This window comes from Bradysia coprophila, unplaced genomic scaffold (assembly GCF_014529535.1).
Source record: "Bradysia coprophila strain Holo2 unplaced genomic scaffold, BU_Bcop_v1 contig_297, whole genome shotgun sequence".
Classification (NCBI taxonomy): domain Eukaryota; kingdom Metazoa; phylum Arthropoda; class Insecta; order Diptera; family Sciaridae; genus Bradysia; species Bradysia coprophila.
In genome coordinates this window covers 7,369,702-7,389,606 of record NW_023503555.1, presented here as the reverse complement: position 1 = coordinate 7,389,606, position 19,905 = coordinate 7,369,702, and the positions used below count along the sequence as shown (strand labels likewise).

The 19,905-nt window shown below is 35.1% G+C and overlaps 1 protein-coding gene across 1 annotated transcript; it reads right to left on the bottom strand.

Annotated features, from left to right (window-relative positions):
• Positions 1-17,252: 17,252 nt before the first annotated feature.
• On the bottom strand, positions 17,253-18,360 carry LOC119078976 (histidine-rich glycoprotein-like). The gene is made up of 2 exons (XM_037186727.1): positions 17,701-18,360; positions 17,253-17,642 (listed from the first exon to the last, which is right to left on the bottom strand). Exons 1-2 carry the CDS (start codon positions 17,716-17,718, stop codon positions 17,271-17,273), a joined length of 390 nt encoding a protein of 129 aa, XP_037042622.1. The 5' UTR covers positions 17,719-18,360; the 3' UTR covers positions 17,253-17,270.
• Positions 18,361-19,905: the final 1,545 nt, after the last annotated feature.

The window sequence follows — 19,905 nt, the reverse complement described above, 5'->3', positions numbered from 1 at the left end:
CAAATACTACGCCGTTTGGTCTACTGTAGTGACTTTGGCAATTAGTGAAAAATCAGACTTAAAAATGTTCATAGACGTTGTCATACCAGTTGCTGTAAAAGACACACAAAAATTGTTAATATCACTGGCCTCCCTTCTATCCAATTGTGACACACCAATTCGCCACATTTACTTAATCGCATCCAATCGGTTTGAGTTCATTCAGCTGCCCAAAGTGAAGATAATTCTGGAGGAACAATTTCCTTTTACATTGAACGACTTGGAACTTATCTTAAAAGCTAAAGCCTCCATTCATCCTCATACTACGTGGTATTATCAACAACTGCTCAAGCTTTGTGTGTTCCAAGTTGTAGATGACTTGAGTGACAATGTGCTGGTTTTGGATTCAGATTTCGCAATTAAACGGCCAATGGGTTTTTTTAACAGACGAAGGGCACGCCGTACTGGCAAGGGGATACCCGTTTAATTGGACTCTTGGAGGAGATATTGATTCGGAACCGAGGCATGCTCACATTGACTTCTGCAAAAGATTAGTGCCTGGCTGGAAATTGAAAGACAAATTCACAGGAATGCACCACCACATTTTACTTAGAAGAGATATAATTGACTCACTTTTTGCTGATGTTCAAAAACACCACCGTCTGCCTTTTTGGATGGCGTTTATGAAATGTGTAGAAGTAAAGAAATGGAATGCTGCATCGGAATATATTCTCTACTATCATTATTGTTTACAAAAATTTCCCCATAAAACTGTAACACGACACTTGGAAACCTTCGATATCATTCACGACTGCGGAGAAAATGTCGATGAAGCTATGTCGAAATGGCAGAAACTGATCGAAAATGTTGCTTGCGACGCTGTTGGATGTCACGGATTTGTAGATCTGAGGAAAAGACTGCATTCCATGGACTACATGGATAAAGAGTTCAGGAAAATTGTAGAGACGAGGCATGGTGAAGGTTTCATTCTTAAGATGATGGAAGGTCGGTTAAAGCTTAGTCCGTAATTTTAGTATTGACTTGTGAGAACAGTAGCGGCAAGTGAAATTATCGAGTCCGTTATACTTCATTTGATCTAAAGCCATAATAGTACATTAAGGTACCGGTGAATATACCGAGAATTAATACTCTTCTGTATATACAGAAGAGTATTCGTTCGTGGTATATGCACTGGTACCTTATAATGTTTTATTGTGTTGGGTCAAACGATCAACTTATCGACATATTACTGTACAATATATTTACCTAGATAAATAATAATGACGTCATATCAATGGAATAAATTGAGAGAAATAATGTTTGGTATAATACTCCGAAAAACAGTGTTTAATGTCGATATATACACGCCAATGCAATAAAAACGTTTTTTTTTCGTTATACATCATTGTTGCAACTAACCTTTAATATACACTGAGAAAAAAAGTTACGTCTGACTCGTATAAAGTTTGGTAAGGAAGTTATATACCAGAAACGCATGCGTACTTACACACGACACGTATTTCCATACATAGTCATTGTATAATATAAGATGACTAAGGTAAGAAACATGCCACTGGTATTTATACAAGATGTAAATGTATAACAATACGTGTCGTACGTTAGCACGCATATGTGTCTTGCGTATAACTTTCTTACCACACTTTATACGTGTCTGACGTAATCTTTTTTCTCTGTGTTCGAAAAGAATTGTGTAATTTTATGGCTGTGGACTCTTAAAAAAAATTGTGAATACCGATAAGCTCTGGTAAGGGATTTTTATCTTTAGCTGAGGGTCCGACATTAAAAATGTAGGAAGAAAAATGTTTGTTTTTAGCGGTTGTTCTTTTGAAAGCCTTAATGAGGCACGGTGTGCCTGAAATGTATTTAATCAAAAAAAAATGGAAACAACTTTCATCTAGGCGGCGCGTCGAGCAAATTTTTTTTGTGAAGAAACATGCTTTATATTGGCAAATTTTAAGTTTTCGTCTTCACAAAAATTTTCATACAAAAAATTTTTTTGTGAAGAAACATGCTCCATTTTGGCAAATTTTAAGTTTTCGTCTTCACAAAAATTTTCATACAAAAATTTTTTGTCAAGAAACATGCTCCAATTTGGCAAATTTTAGGTTTTCGTCTTGACAAAAATTTTCATACAAAAAATTTTGTGTCAAGAAACATGCTCCATTTTGGCAAATTTTAAGTTTTCGTCTTCACAGAAATTTTCATACAAAAAATTTTGTGTCAAGGAACATGCTCCATTTTGGCAAATTTTAAGTTTTCGTCTTCACAAAAATTTTCATACAAAAATTTTTTTGTCAAGAAACATGCTCCATTTTGGCAAGTTTTTAGTTTTAGTCTTCACAAAAATTTTCATACAAAAAATGTTTTTGTCAAGAAACATGCTCCATTTTGGCAAATTTTAAGTTTTCGTCTTCACAAAAATTTTCATACAAAAAATTTTTTGTGAAGAAACATGCTCCATTTTGGCAAATTTTAAGTTTTCGTCTTCACAAAAATTTTCATACAAAAATTTTTTTTGTCAAGAAACATGCTCCATTTTGGCAAATTTTAAGTTTTCGTCTTCACAAAAATTTTCATAAAAAAAATTTTTTTGTGAAGAAACATGCTCCATTTTGGCAAATTTTAAGTTTTCGTCTTCACAAAAATTTTCATACAGTGAACGACATCTCAAATGTCTCACTGTCAAATTTTTCTGAGAATTTTATTGTGTCATTGCAAATTCACAATGACATTCTCTGAAAAAAATGACAGTGAGACATTTGAGATGTCGTTCACTGTACAAAAATTTTTTTTGTCAAGAAACATGCTCCATTTTGGCAAATTTTAAGTTTTTGTCTTCACAAAAATTTTCATACAAAAAATTTTTTGTGAAGAAACATGCTCCATTTTGGCAAATTTTAAGTTTTCGTCTTCACAGAAATTTTCATACAAAAAATTTTGTGTCAAGAAACATGCTCCATTTTGGCAAATTTTAAGTTTTCGTCTTCACAAAAATTTTCATAAAAAAATTTTTTTGTCAAGAAACATGCTCCATTTTGGCAAATTTTAAGTTTTCGTCTTCACAAAAATTTTCATAAAAAAATTTTTTTGTCAAGAAACATGCTCCATTTTGGCAAATTTTAAGTTTTCGTCTTCACAAAAATTTTCATACAAAAAATTTTTTTGTCAAGAAACATGCTCCATTTTGGCAAATTTTAAGTTTTCGTCTTCACAAAAATTTTCATACAAAAAATTTTTTTTTTCAAGAAACATGCTCCATTTTGGCAAATTTTAAGTTTTCGTCTTCACAAAAATTTTCATAAAAAAATTTTTTGTGAAGAAACATGTTCCATTTTGGCAGATTTTAAGTTGTCGTCTTCACAAAAATTTTCATACAAAAAATTTTTTTTTTCAAGAAACATGCTCCATTTTGGCAAATTTTAAGTTTTCGTCTTCACAAAAATTTTCATTAAAAAAATTTTTTGTGAAGAAACATGCTCCATTTTGGCAAATTTTAAGTTTTCGTCTTCACAAAAATTTTCATTAAAAAAATTTTTTGTGAAGAAACATGCTCCATTTTGGCAAATTTTAAGTTTTCGTCTTCACAAAAATTTTCATAAAAAAATTTTTTTGTCAAGAAACATGCTCCATTTTGGCAAATTTTAAGTTTTCGTCTTCACAAAAATTTTCATAAAAAAATTTTTTGTGAAGAGACATGCTCCATTTTGGCAAATTTTAAGTTTTCGTCTTCACAAAAATTTTCATACAGTGAACGACATCTCAAATGTCTCACTGTCAAATTTTTCTGAGAATTTTATTGTGTCATTGCAAATTCACAATGACATTCTCTGAAAAAAATGACAGTGAGACATTTGAGATGTCGTTCACTGTACAAAATTTTTTTTTGTCAAGAAACATGCTCCATTTTGGCAAATTTTAAGTTTTTGTCTTCACAAAAATTTTCATACAAAAAATTTTTTGTGAAGAAACATGCTCCATTTTGGCAAATTTTAAGTTTTCGTCTTCACAAAAATTTTCATACAAAAAATTTTTTTGTCAAGAAACATGCTCCATTTTGGCAAATTTTAAGTTTTCGTCTTCACAAAAATTTTCATACAAAAATTTTTTTTGTCAAGAAACATGCTCCATTTTGGCAAATTTTAAGTTTTCGTCTTCACAAAAATTTTCATACAAAAAGTTTTTTGTGAAGAAACATGCTCCATTTTGGCAAATTTTAAGTTTTCGTCTTCACAAAAATTTTCATACAAAAATTTTTTTTGTCAAGAAACATGCTCCATTTTGGCAAATTTTAAGTTTTCGTCTTCACAAAAATTTTCATACAGTGAACGACATCTCAAATGTCTCACTGTCAAATTTTTCTGAGAATTTTATTGTGTCATTGCAAATTCACAATGACATTATCTGAAAAAAATGACAGTGAGACATTTGAGATGTCGTTCACTGTACAAAATTTTTTTTTGTCAAGAAACATGCTCCATTTTGGCAAATTTTAAGTTTTCGTCTTCACAAAAATTTTCATACAAAAAATTTTTTGTGAAGAAACATGCTCCATTTTGGCAAATTTTAAGTTTTCTTCTTCACAAAAATTTTCATACAAAAAATTTTTTTGTGAAGAAACATGCTCCATTTTAGCAAATTTTAAGTTTTCGTCTTCACAAAAATTTTCATACAAAAAATTTTGTGTCAAGAAACATGCTCCATTTTGGCAAATTTTAAGTTTTCGTCTTCACAAAAATTTTCATACAAAAAATTTTTTTGTCAAGAAACATGCTCCATTTTGGCAAATTTTAAGTTTTCGTCTTCACAAAAATTTTCATACAAAAAATTTTTTTTGTCAAGAAACATGCTCCATTTTGGCAAATTTTAAGTTTTCGTCTTCACAAAAATTTTTTTTGTCAAGAAACATGCTCCATTTTGGCAAATTTTAAGTTTTCGTCTTCACAAAAATTTTCATACAGTGAACGACATCTCAAATGTCTCACTGTCAAATTTTTCTGAGAATTTTATTGTGTCATTGCAAATTCACAATGACATTATCTGAAAAAAATGACAGTGAGACATTTGAGATGTCGTTCACTGTACAAAAATTTTTTTTGTCAAGAAACATGCTCCATTTTGGCAAATTTTAAGTTTTCGTCTTCACAAAAATTTTCATACAAAAAATTTTTTGTGAAGAAACATGCTCCATTTTGGCAAATTTTAAGTTTTCTTCTTCACAAAAATTTTCATACAAAAAATTTTTTTGTGAAGAAACATGCTCCATTTTAGCAAATTTTAAGTTTTCGTCTTCACAAAAATTTTCATACAAAAAATTTTGTGTCAAGAAACATGCTCCATTTTGGCAAATTTTAAGTTTTCGTCTTCACAAAAATTTTCATACAAAAAATTTTTTTGTCAAGAAACATGCTCCATTTTGGCAAATTTTAAGTTTTCGTCTTCACAAAAATTTTCATACAAAAAATTTTTTTTGTCAAGAAACATGCTCCATTTTGGCAAATTTTAAGTTTTCGTCTTCACAAAAATTTTCATACAAAAAATTTTTTGAGAAGAAACATGCTCCATTTTGGCAAATTTTAAGTTTTCGTCTTCACAAAAATTTTCATACAAAAAATTTTTTTGTGAAGAAACTGTTGAATATCGATTCTTGGCGAGAGCAAAATAAAAGACTTGTGTTTTGTACAGTGACTGAGCAAGAATGATGTTTATTATTCGTGCAAATAGATGACAATATACATGGACCGATGGTACCATATGAGCAGTGAATGACGACGTACAATTCATATTTCAACATTCCCACTGAATTTATACCCTCATTACAACATAAAAAAAACATAAAAAAAACTTTAAGTTTACTTCACAGGAATCTCGACAACTAATTCACTGCCATTCCCTTTAAGTTTACTTCACAGGAATCTCGACAACTAATTCACTGCCATTCCAATTTGAAACTAATTCACTCCAATTTACAAGACTTTCCCCTTAAATTGAAATTAATTCACTCCAATTTACAAAAACTTTCATCTTAAATTGTAACCAATTCACTACAACTTACAAGGGACTACCATGACGTTGGACTTTTGCAAGATTGCTGGTAACCTCATCGCCGTCTTTCCAATCTGTTTTCATGGCTTTGTTCCTTTCCGGACAATTTTTCGCAAAATGGCCACAATTGTGACACCGAAAAACATTTTTCTTCCTCTGAATTGACTTACAAAAAAAAAGCGTTGACTTCATCGTCTTCATTTGAATCAAATCTCGTATCTTGTAGTAACAGCGTTTTGACTCCATCCATTGTCAACTTTTCGGACGAATTTTCGATGGCCATGACCAATGGATTGAAATCGTTTGGTAAACCAGCCAGCATAAGTGATGCGACGATCTCATCGTCCAATTTCAGTGCCGCCTTTTTCACCTTTAGTGACGTCATCGTCACTCTATTCACGTAATCTTCTATCGATGTGCAATCTGATAATTTTAGTTGGACCAGTTGTTTCAGCAGACTGACTTTTCGACATAATCCATTATCTTCAAACGCCGTCTGCAATGCTGCCCATGCGTCTTTTGCGGTGTTCGTTTCAGCTATGTATGAGTAGACACTTTCGTCGATTAACAAACTCAGCTCAGACCATGCCGTCAAATCAGCGTCTTTTTGTACAGATGTTGCGTCGCTTGCCAATCCATTTTCCACGCAAGACCATGACTTTTTTATCACGAGGTACGATTTTGCTGATATCTTCCACGTGTCATAATTTTCACGTCCTGCTGGATTCGGTCGCTGGATTGCTGGAAAACCTGCTGGATTCGGTCGCCATGGCAAAAAAAACTTTCTATTCTCGATCACGTAGCAGCCTCCAACAACGCCACCAAAAAAAAACGAATGCACAACGACAATAAAACCCGTCCAAACGAATTTTAATGTCCTATTATTTAACAATCCGGTAGGATCCAATCCCATGGACAAGAAGACAATTCGTTTTCGATTCTTGCTGCACCAGTACCGCTTCACCAAAACACAATGTACCGCTATTCCAATTTCCTTTCAGCCAAAAAATTCCGCAGCAAAACTACACCGATTCGTGTTGCGAATTACGTCGAATTACTTTTGGTTAAAGTGCACTTCTAATGAAAACTTTAAAAAAAACTTCAGTGTCTGGGCCCATAACCTGTTGAATATCGATTCTTGGCGAGAGCAAAATAAAAGACTTGTGTTTTGTACAGTGACTGAGCAAGAATGATGTTTATTATTCGTGCAAATAGATGACAATATACATGGACCGATGGTACCATATGAGCAGTGAATGACGACGTACAATTCATATTTCAACAGAAACATGCTCCATTTTGGCAAATTTTAAGTTTTCGTCTTCACAAAAATTTTCATACAAAATTTTTTTTTTTTAAGAAACATGCTCCATTTTGACAAATTTTAAGTTTTCGTCTTCACAAAAATTTTCATACAAAATTTTTTTTTTGTCAAGAAACATGCTCCATTTTGGCAAATTTTAAGTTTTCGTCTTCACAAAAATTTCCATAAATTTTTTTTATACAGTACGTATACAGTACGTATAAAAAGTCAATCAAATCTAACATTAGACAACTCCGACGAGTGAATTCACACAAGTCGCTTTATCTTATTGCAATATTAGACATGGAAGTGCGGGACCTCTCAGTTTCGAACAGATTAAATGATACTACGTTCTTTCAAATAAAATTCTACGAAACTTTTAGTATATTCTTAAATTCGAAAGAATCGCCAAAAATCAAAAATTGCACCAACTGTAAATGAAACAAGGCATCAGAACAGTCGGAGCGTTTGCTGCGACTTAGCCCCGTACGACCCGTAATCCTATTTCGTCCGTAACCATAATACGTCCGTAGCCGTAATACGCCTACAACCCTCTAATGCGTCTGTTACCAATGCAAGTCAAGTTGGGCATGGTCAAATTTACCGAAAGTGTTTATTTTTAAAATTGCGCATAGCGCAATTACGAAAACCCGTACGAAGTACCTCTCAAATAAAACCAACAATTTACGACATTATTTTAGAAACCCAAAATTTTTTGCCAACTTTCTATTGGGTATTCAATTATCTCTCAAATGAAACTAAAACTAGCAAAATCGGATGAGATTTACTCGATTTATGTGCAAAAAACACTTAGGGCCGAGTAGCGCCCTTAGTCCAAGGCCCAAATTTGAAACTTTTTTTGCCATAATTCTATTCGGCATTCAATTATCTATCAAATGAAACAAAAACTAGCAAAATCGGATGAGATTTACTCGATTTATGTGCAAAAAACACTTAGGGCCGAGTAGCGGCCTTAGTCCAAGGGCCCAAATTTGAAACTTTTTTTGCCATCATTCTATTCGGCATTCAATTATCTCTCAAATGAAGCAAAATCTAGCAAAATCGGATGAGATTTGTTTCGTTTGAGAGATAATTGAATACCGAAAAGAACGTGGAGAAAAAAGTTTCAAATTCGGGCCCTTGGACTAAGGTCGCTACTCGGCCCTAAGTCGTTTTTGCACATAAATCGAATAAATCTCATCCGATTTTGCTAGTTTTTGTTTCATTTGAGAGATAATTGAATGCCGAATAGAATGATGGCAAAAAAAGTTTCAAATTTGGGTCCTTGGACTAAGGCCGCTACTTGGCCCTAAGGGTTTTTTGCACATAAATCGAGTAAATCTCATCCGATTTTGCTAGATTTAGTTTTTTATGAAAGGTAATTGAATACCGAAAAGAACGTTGCGAAAAAAGTTTCAAATTTGGGCCCTTGGACTAAGGCCGCTACTCGGCCCTAAGTAGTTTTTGCACATAAATCGAATAAATCTCATCCGATTTTGCTAGTTTTTGTTTCATTTGAGAGATAATTGAATGCCGAATAGAATGATGGCAAAAAAAGTTTCAAATTTGGGCCCTTGGACTAAGGCCGCTACTCGGCCCTAAGTGTTTTTTGCACATAAATCGAGTAAATCTCATCCGATTTTGCTAGATTTAGTTTTCTATGGAAGGTAATTGAATACCGAAAAGAACGTGGCTAAAAAAGTTTCAAATTTGGGCCCTTGGACTAAGGCCGCTACTCGACCCTAAGTATTTTTTGCACATAAATCGAGTAAATCTCATCCGATTTTGCTAGATTTAGTTTTCTATGGAAGGTAATATAATACCGAAAAGAACGTGGCGAAAAAAGTTTCAAATTTGGGCCCTTGAACTAAGGCCGCTGCTCGGCCCTAAGTGTTTTTTGCACATAAATCGAGTATATTTCATCAGATTTTGCTACTTTTTGTTTCGTTTGACAGATAATTCAATACCGAAAGAAAATTGATAAAAAAAAGTTGTAAATTCGGATTCCTAAAATTACATCGTAAACTTTTGTTTTATACTTGAGAAGTACTTCGTACGGTCTTTTGTAATTGCGCTAAGCGCAATTTTAAAGATGAACGCTTACAGTTTACAATTTGCAAAAATAGACAATGATGTCAAGTACGCAATAAGGTTACGGAAGCATTTTGATATCGGACGAATAAGGGTTACGGGCTTATTAGGGCTATGGACGTATAATGGTTTCGGGCTAAATAGGTTTACGGGTCGTACGGGGCTCAGTCGTAGCAAACGCTCCGACTGTTCTGATGCCTTGTTTTTATTGCGGATTTGTCATCTATGAACATAACCAAATGCTTTGCCCTTACTGTCTGCTTCCAATTCGACGTGTTACAAACGGCATATTAATCTTATAAGCCCCCAGTACTTCGTACGGGGCTAAAAATCAACACATCCATTTCTGACATTTGTTATGGGAGGACTCATATTATTATGTCAGAATGTGGTTTCTGTTTGATATTTTACTTCAATTTACTTTTAATTTTCATATTTATCAAGTTTTTAAAACTCAATTCATGATTATAGTGATCCTTAATTTAAGGACCTTAAATTTCCGAACGAAAACCTCGAAATGACTGAATTTTCTTAGCTGGCGAAGTATCCGGTAATTAATAAGGAAATACTAGAAATTGAAGGAATTGCAAGGAATTGAAGAAATTATTACGACGCGATGACGATAAAGACTCGAGCTGTCTGCGTAATTTTCTCATATATTAAAGGCCGCACAGCAATAAATTAAGATTGGCTCACCTAGTTTGTGTATATTACGTAGGTGGAAGCACGGGGTTTCAGGGGGTTTCGAACATTTAGTTTTTTCATGTTGCAGATATTGCAGTGTCAAATTCTGTCCAAGATGTGACATATTTGCAAGGTATTGGCCTTTTTCACAAAGTATAATCAGCGTAACCTTCGTAAAAAGAATCTTGAATCTGACAAGAGCACGTGTGCCAACGTGTAAAAAACAAATGTTCAAAACCCCCCGCTGAACCGTGGCGATCCTCTTGTCAAATGGACAATACATAAACAAATTCCATCATTTATTTTATTTTATTTTCAAGCAACATCCCATAAATTTTCATGCAAATGCAAAGTATGTAGTATGAAATTTCTGTTCGCATTTTATAGCGCCCCATCTTCCCTGCGCCCTGGACCATTGTCCAATAAGGGATGTGACACCCCTCTAACTAAAGGTGTTATCGTAAAGCTCCTCAATAGTGTATACTTTCGAACTAATTTATTTCACCGGAAACGTACACACATTTAAACTAAAGCGTTTCCGCTAAAACGTAATTTTTAAGATTACCGCCGACATTGTATTTCTACTGGGTCATCCCTTTTGAACCTCACATCACACCAAACGACAATATTGTTGTTTGTTTACATGATTGGTCATCATAAATTTTTCATAAATTCGTTTGCTTTGATGAATATTTAAAGTAAACCGTTGATTGTAATGTTAAAAAAACACAAAAAGCACATTTCCGCACAAAATCTGATTTAAATCACATCGAAATCACCGAAATTATTACATTTTTCACAACCGACACTAAATTTTTGCTTTGGTGATTTGACGTTTCAAAAACAGTACTCATGTTACGATTAACGACTGTGGCAACACTGCACACATTTGTCTCGCGCGCACTAAACGCACTCATTGTAAACTGTCATTTAGTTTTGACGTTTTCCAGAACGTTCATGATTTGTACATTTGACATTTAGATTGGTATATAAGAACGATTTATGTATCGGAGAGAAACAGATCCATCTCAGCTCTCATCGAGTTCAGATCTCAATAAATAAATAATTATGGAGGAAACATTTCTTGTTTCATTACTGCTTCCCCATAAATTGGTGACCCCGACGTTCAGCCTTATGCTGCGAACACGTCTTTTTATAACCAATTTCTATTTTAGCATAATCTTACCTGCTAAAATACACAAATTGGTCAACGCGATGTTCACAAAGTTTTTACTCTGAATAAGTCAGGCTTCTGATAAGGTCATAGCATATCGGTGATCACGAGTAGCTTCAAGCAACTCTTCTGACTGCTACCTACTAGCACAGTCATAATAAATCAGAATAATTTCTGCTCTCAACGAGAAAGCACCTTTCTCTTCAGCAACATTCTCAACCAATTCATTTTAACTGGCTTGCAGCCATAAAATTCAGTTGGTCAGACTGACGCTCAGCAAAGTTTGCACAGCACGTGAAGGTAGTCACACTGATAGCTCAACGCTGTGATAACAGTATTGTACTGTTTGCTTTATGGCGTCATCGACTAGGTGAGCCCGTCGCTCAAAACACCTACTCAGGACTACAACCAATTCATTTTTGCTAGCAAATTGGTTAGTCAAACTTTTATAAGATCGTCGAAGTATGAAGACTGCTATAGCCGTTAAGCGCAGTCAAATTATTTGATCTCGGAACACAGTCTAGCTCATACGTGAATTAATTTCTACTGTTCACCCGAATTAAATTTAAAGATACTTAATGACACAGACAAGAGAACTTTCGCTCCAACGTCCTAACTACGCATCAACATTTCGATCGGTGAGCTCTTCAACTCGTTGAATAGTAATTGGACCAGGACTTTGTGTCTTCTATGCACAGTTACGGTTTAAGCCTGTCCTACTGCATCGCACGAATCCATTGACTACCATCGTCACTAGTTTTCTTGTCTCAGCTGGAACCTTTTCGACAAACGACTCGTTTCTCGGTTCCACCTGCGATTTATTTTCTAACTCAGCTCTTTCGTTCTCTTACTCAGACTCGGCTGCTCAGCCCACCTGATAGAACGAAAATTAAAGGTTGAAAGCTTCAATAATGTTTACCAACTAAAGGTTTCACTTTCCCTGCTCAGAACCCTCTGTGTCACGAAAGTAGCCTGGTAGCCGTTACTTTTGGAAGGCTAAGCAATACCTGGTTAAAAGTATATTTGCTTTTCGATGTCAGCTCTCATTATCTATCGAGCATGGGAATCCCTAGCTTCTGCTATATTCCGGTAATTGCAGTAGATATGATCATTTTTGCATCAAGCCAGGCGCTTAAATTCTTGAGCACATCCGTGCGCGGTAACACGACATTTTTTCATCATTGTGCGGATTATGAATGTTTATTCAACGCGTGTCTGTTGTTTATAAGTTCACCCGCTGGTGGTAATCGATGCTGATTCACTAGCTTGGCGTAAGCCCAGTTCATCAGTTTTCAACCTCACTCATGGCATCTCGGGCGTCCGATGGTTTTGAAAAACTTAACCTAACGCGTTTTTCCGGAAATTTTTCCTCATCGGCCCTCCGGCTCTCGAGCGTTGCTGCGACAAAGACACGCTTCGCAATTTCTCCGAGCACCTTCAGTTTCAAGAATTCAAAATTACACTTAGAATTATGACAGCACGGGATTTGACTTTTTCTGTCATCCTTTGACGCTTACAAGTAATTGATTCTCACTTTTCGTGGCGGTCACGTTGCCCTTAAAAGTAATTGACTGACCGTCAACTATCTCTATTAAACTCAATCTTCGTCGGCTATCGTCGATTGATTGTGAGATATGATGTGTACAGCTTTGAATGTCCCGCGGCAATTTCGATCGTTCCCCTCACGGAACACGTTGCTAAGCTAGCAATATCTGCCTATTCGGTCTTCAAACCGCTCTTTGCACTCGTCAACGAACGCAAAACTGCCTCTTTCGGTTGATATTCGTATTCCATACGGAATAACTAAAGGTTTCCATTTACGTATTGACATTGTCAAAACCACTTCCCTATTCGGAAGGTTTCAAATGTCTAACACGTACTCGCTTCGTTCAGCGTACTCACACGTTGTACATGTAAGAGTTCTGGTTCCGATTACAAGAAACTCAAACTTGTTCATCGTCAGACCCCGTCAAGCTACCCTCGCTTAAACGGTCAACCAACGCAACCTGCCTCTTACGGTTGATTTATTTTCCAAGCGTTTACAGAGCTATGACTCTGAGCAAGTCAATTTTCTAATATGAGCTCCATATTACCAACGCAGCGATCGGTGGAGTTAATCAGTTCAAATACAACGACTGTCCACCTATCCACCTATAATCGTGAATTGTTATGCGTTTACGCTTTGATCAAGCGCTTCTAATTGGGTTGGAAGCCTGCAAGCAAGACTGATCACAAGCCATTCATTTTTTGTTTTTAAATCAAAAGCCCTCGATCAAACATTCAGCTTTCTTCACGAAAGAATGTTTCCGGGCAGTTCAAAATCTTTCGCTTTTAAGTATTACTAAAGCTATTGGAAAAGTAAATTGGTCTTAAATCACGCTTTATGATTCATTTCAATCCATTACAACACCTTACGAGCGCTTAGAGCAAGTCCTCAAGCCACTTCCTTATTCGGAAGGTCTCGATCAATGCTTAACTTGTACTTAAGCGTCGACCTGAAGCGTTTTCCAATCACGGATACCAAGCAGAAAAGCTAACTGATATCAATTTCTGAAATTTCCATGTTTCTTCAAATTGATTTTCACAACTAAAATCTTTCAATCATCTTTCTGACATCCAGATGATACTCACACAGATCAACGAAACCAAGTTCTAAATTTTCGACGCACTTTTGATTCAGATTGTCTGCTCTTTACGAAAATTATTACAATTTGAGTTTCCCGTTCATCGAATAAAGAAGTGGAACTACTTCTTTAAACCAACTACCAATTCAACATGTTCCAGTCAAATATCCGAAGCATCAACGACAAGTTCCCACCGTAGTGAACCCATTGAAAATTATTGGAGCACAACAAGCGAATTGGACAAACATGTACCTACTCTCCGATCCACGTGGCTCACGAATCCAAATGTATCAGCACAGCACATTTCGCACAACGATTTTATATGAAACTTTATATTAATTTGTAAAAACTCTACATTGTGCTTAGCTTAAGATTTTGATTTGTGATTCATTTTTTTGCGAGTTCTTTCTATTTTGTCAAAATCCCTAGTCTTTTCTAAGAGGGGAGTTATGTGGCAACACTGCACACATTTGTCTCGCGCGCACTAAACGCACTCATTGTAAACTGTCATTTAGTTTTGACGTTTTCCAGAACGTTCATGATTTGTACATTTGACATTTAGATTGGTATATAAGAACGATTTATGTATCGGAGAGAAACAGATCCATCTCAGCTCTCATCGAGTTCAGATCTCAATAAATAAATAATTATGGAGGAAACATTTCTTGTTTCATTACTGCTTCCCCATACGACTTTAACGACGATTCTCTTCGTTAAACTATATTCGACTAAGTTCAAGGTGGATGTGATTTGGGTGTGAAATTGAGTGGGAAGTGCTTTTTCAAAGATTTTCTTTTTGTAAAATCTTTTAAATATGACAATATTATGAGAATGCCCGATGTACGACTTTCTTATTTTTCGTATTTCTGCTGATATTTGACAAAAAATCGCGAAAAGAATCGATTAGTAATAAGGGAGGGATTGGTATCTATGAAGAAGCGTCACTGAACAAAACGATATTATCGTCCAAGAGCTCGTTCAGAAACTCTTCGTTAAGTTTCACTGGTGAGGATTTTGACACTTCTTTCATATAAAATATGTCAAAATCTTCACTTTGGGTAACAAATTTTTAGTTCCTGAACGAGTTCCAACTTTGCAAAATTGAACTTTTCATTCGAATCTGAGTAATTTTCCTTTTAAGAATTTTATCGGAAAATTGAACTTTTCATTCGAATATGAGTTATTTTCCTGTTAAGAATTGTTTGGAAGATTAAACCTTCATCCGAATCAGAGTAATTTTCCTTTTAAAAATAGTTTAGAAATTTAAAATTCAAATCAAAGTAACTTTTCTTTTAAGAATTCTTCGGAAAATTAAATCTTTCATCCGAATCAGAGTCATCTTCCTTTTAAGAATTCTTTTAAAAATTTGACTTTTCATTCGAATCTTAGTAATTTTCCTTTTACGAAATGTTTGGACGCTAATATCGATCTGGACGATAATATCGTCCAGAACAATAATATCGTTTAAAATTTAGTTTTTTAAAAACAATCTTGACGATATCATCGTCCAGTACTTAATAGCACCTAAGGGAGACTATTTGCACGATGTGTAAATAGCACCCAAGAGGCACTTTTTGCACGACGGACAAATAGCAGCGGTCCAGACGTACATCACTGTTTGAAAGTTGACCATACTTTGACTGATGGCTGGCCATGGGTGGTGAGTGCGGACGTCAGAGTGGGCTCAATTTGTCGGCCGTGGATAGGCCAACAATTTTACAAATTTTAGCATATTTGGATCCTCCTTCCTCAAGTTATTGCTAAAACAGTGTTTTAACCATTCTCTGAGATCACATGACATGTAGACATATTACACCCGAACTGGATTTTGTTTTAAAAAAAATTACAGATACCTGTTCGCTAGAATTGAATCGAATAAGCTACAACTCAATCATATCGGAGCGAGCTTGTTTTCCAAATGTCTGAGTAATTGGCGAATTAACTCTTAATATAAACTTGTCGAATATCCAATTAAGTTAGGATCAGTCAAAGGACCCGACCCATCCACAAGATGGGACCTAGTGAATTAAATATGTTTGCTCCAGGTTACTGTAAACACAAATTTTCACTTGCCGAACGAACACGATTTCATCCAAAGAGTTAGGTTTTCATATAAATATTGATGAGGCTATGTCTATACCGTAGAACGGTGTTGAGGAATTTCGCGCCGTGTCATTCACAATAACTCACAAAGTGACATCTTCCTTATACAAAATGTGTCATTTTGTCAATTGTTGTGAATGACGCGGCGCGAAAGTCCTAGCAGCCGCAGTGAAATTTGGCATGAATTTGCTTCACCTGTTTTTCAGCTTGTCCACACAAGCAACCAAAACCGTTAATACCATTTTACCATTTTCGCGCTTACACATAGAAGCTTTATCCTTATAAACAGCTTTGATCGTATGGGTGGATCAGCTGAAGCGAATTCACACTGAAATTTCACTGCATCTGACTGTAAAGTTTTTTATTTATGAGATTCGGATCTGGAGAATTGTTTGGTATCACAAGACACATATTTTTATAATGACGTCACAGTTGCTTCGTGCGTGATTTTAGAAACAAAATACGCCAAATCTAGTTATTGTCGTCGAGACAGACAAAATCGTTACCTTTGACGTTGATGACACCCTGCAAAAATGTATATCTTCATCAATATTTTCAATAGCGCCCCTTACTGTTCGAACAGAAGTTGTTTCTTTCGACCCAGAAAATCTAAATTCCTTGAGAATCACATGTGCAAAAATTCTCAATTAAATTCATTTCATTCACACCGTGAACGGTATGGCTAGATCTAGGAACACATACACGTGTAACAGACATAAACTAAAGATTATATCCGTCTTATCAGTATAGTACCTTTACAATTTTGCGAGCTTGATCGATTAGATTATGTCGATATTCGTTGAGAGTATGTAGAGGCTTGTATCTTTTCACGATCATTTTTTCCATTGTTCGGTTAGTAAATCATTAATACATTAGATACGTAATACGTGTTTGTGAGCCATCTTTTTTGCATTTATTTAAATAATCTCGAAAACCCCCAGTAATAGTAGATTATTCACCTCGCATTCGGCTCATGCAATAACTCCCCAAGTGTCTAAATAAACATTTGGACAGTGGTGACTATGTTATTTTATCTACCGACGGTGAAATAATAGCACTTTTTCACTGCTAATATTTTACCTATAAGTAGATAAAAAAAATTGTCGCATCAGGTTACCTTGTATAGCATTACTGAACCAGACCCATCCTCAAAATCATGCCCTTCCACTCATTTCATTAGATTAAAACTGGATAACAATTTATTGTAAATATGATTAGAAACTACAGAAAACAACATTTTTTCAATCAACTATCTTCCAACATGTCTTATGTCTCCGATAAGTCCGCCTAGAAGTCCCGGCCTTCTGAAAGGTCCTCCTAGCACAGAACCAAGTCCAAATCCACCTAACGGCCCGCTTCCGGGTCCGAATCCACTATGTCTGTGATGGTCATGATCATGATGATGATGATGATCATCATCGTGGTGATGATGATAATCGTCATGGTGATGATGGTAATCATCGTGATGATGATGATGATAATCATCGTGATGATGGTGACCAAAATCGTCGTGGTGATGATGACCGTGATGATGGTCGTGGTGATCGTAGTGCCCGTGGTGATGACCGTGATCATGATCAGCCATGACTACAGCCATAAGCGCAACCAAATACACAGCGAGCTAAATTTTCGTTTTTAATTTTTAAATAATGTTTATTGGAAGTGAATTCGGCACTCACCTTAAATTTGACAGTCATTTTAGCTATATTTTTATTGTTTCAACGTCTACACTACACTGAACGTATATTGTAAAAACTACGTAAATTTACTTCATACACCTTACTGACCTCATGGCAGCCCTTCTACCTCATTTATAACCATAATGGTAGTACTGATGTTCAAGGTTTACATGTTACGTAAATGGGTTGTGATTTTCGCCATCTTGTTTTTGGCAAAAATTGCATGTATGTAGAAAGACTAACAGATGACGCTAGGAGTAACTCTATGATAAATTTGAATATTTGTATGGAGGATGTGAGATTTTTCTGAATCTAAAAGTTTTGGAGTGCGGAAATCAAAGTTTTTGATTTTTCTTGTTAAAATTAAAATGTTTTCTGTCGTATAAAAATAGTTCCGCATGAAATTTCAAGAAAAAATAATTATTCACTGGAACTATTTTTAAACGATGCAGAACGTTTTATTTATAACGAGAAAAATCAAAAACCTCCATTTCCGTACTCCAAAATTTTTAAATTCAGAAAAATCTTACATCCTCCATACAAATATTCAAATTTATCATAGAGTTACTCGCAACGCCATCTGATTTCCCCTGATTTCCCCTCTCGTTGAACGAAACTATATCACAACCCATTGGTGTAGCTGCACTTACCTATTACCTGTTGATGGACAGTTACTTATAACAATTTAAAGTAAATTTATGAAGTAACATTTTCCAATGACATTCACACTTAGTCTTCATCAAATAAACAAATTGTTTTTGTTGTCGGCATAATAGAATGTAATTTTGAGGCAAGTAAATTTTTCCTACAGAAACAAGTTCAATCCGTGCACAGATATCATTTTTTGTATAACTTTAGCTACATAATGCTATCTTGTCGTTAGGAATTTCTTCGACAGCTAAACGAATATCTCTAGATTAGTAGATTAACAAAAGGTGTGAATTACGACAGTGTATCAGTATCATGTAATTTTTCATTTTTACATTGAATAAGGTCATGAAAATTATACCATACAATCTGCTATCGAAAACTACTCTCTTTGACATAAGATATATTCTATTAATATGCTAGGAGGTGCTTCGGCTTAATTAGGCTTAATTACACAGCTAGTCGCAAATAAATTTGTAGATTGAGCGAATGCTAGACAAATTTAATTGAAGGCTACAGTCGATGAAATAGTACATTTCGTACCTAGGACTAAAAGTCTTTTTTAGCGTGTGAGAAGTTTCCGAAGGCAAGGTCTGGAATCGAATACGCTAAAAAAGACTTTTAGTCCGTGGTACGAATAGTATTTTTCATATTGGACGTAGTCGCACTTTTCGGGTCCTAGGTAAGAAAAGTAGATTTCGGGTTTTTCAACGAATACAATCCAAACGATGTTATTTAATCCACACGCGATTTACAAGTTATAATCATGCCCGCACGTTAGTAAGCGGGCGTGACGCAAGTCCACTACCAAAAATGTTTTAACAAAAGTGTGTTGATGACGGCGGAGCATATTTACAGCAACTTTTTGACTTCTCCCCCTTGACTCCAACGACCCCCAAAATAGGATATCTGGAATCTAGGAATCCATACGAGTTCAGCGAGCTATTTAACGTTACTGCAGCTTCAAAATTGGCCGAGATATTGAACTTCGAAATAATGATGTTTGTATGAAAATAAGCAAAAGTTATTTTCGACATGAGTGAGGTGTTCCGAGATTGGTCTTTGGGATTCAGGTTGATTTCTCTAGAATTTTTTAACTTCCATAAGGTTTTTTGATGTTGTCGAAAAGACTTTACAAAAGTGGTGATATCAGTAAAAAAAAACCCTTAACTCGTTCCACCAATTTTTTTTTTTTTTCAAAACAATACCACTATCTGCCACTTGTGACGCAAATTTCTTTTTGAAAATTTTCTTTCACAAATTTTTTGGGTCAATTTTTTGTTGTCAAAACTTTTGCGTACGACGTACAATGCGTTACCCTCAGCGATATCAGTTATTTTGTAAGTAAGATAAATGCGTGACGTTGCGTGACATTTACCCTTTAAGTGTTCGTTTCGTGGATAAAGACGATAATTACACATGTGAAAAGCGCCATGCTCACCTATGAAAGAAATCGAGCAATTCGCCGATCCTCACACTGCACTGGTCATAAAATTTTGTTTTAATTTAATTAAATTTGATGATTTTCTAAGCAGCCGTCCTTTTTGATTCCCTAAT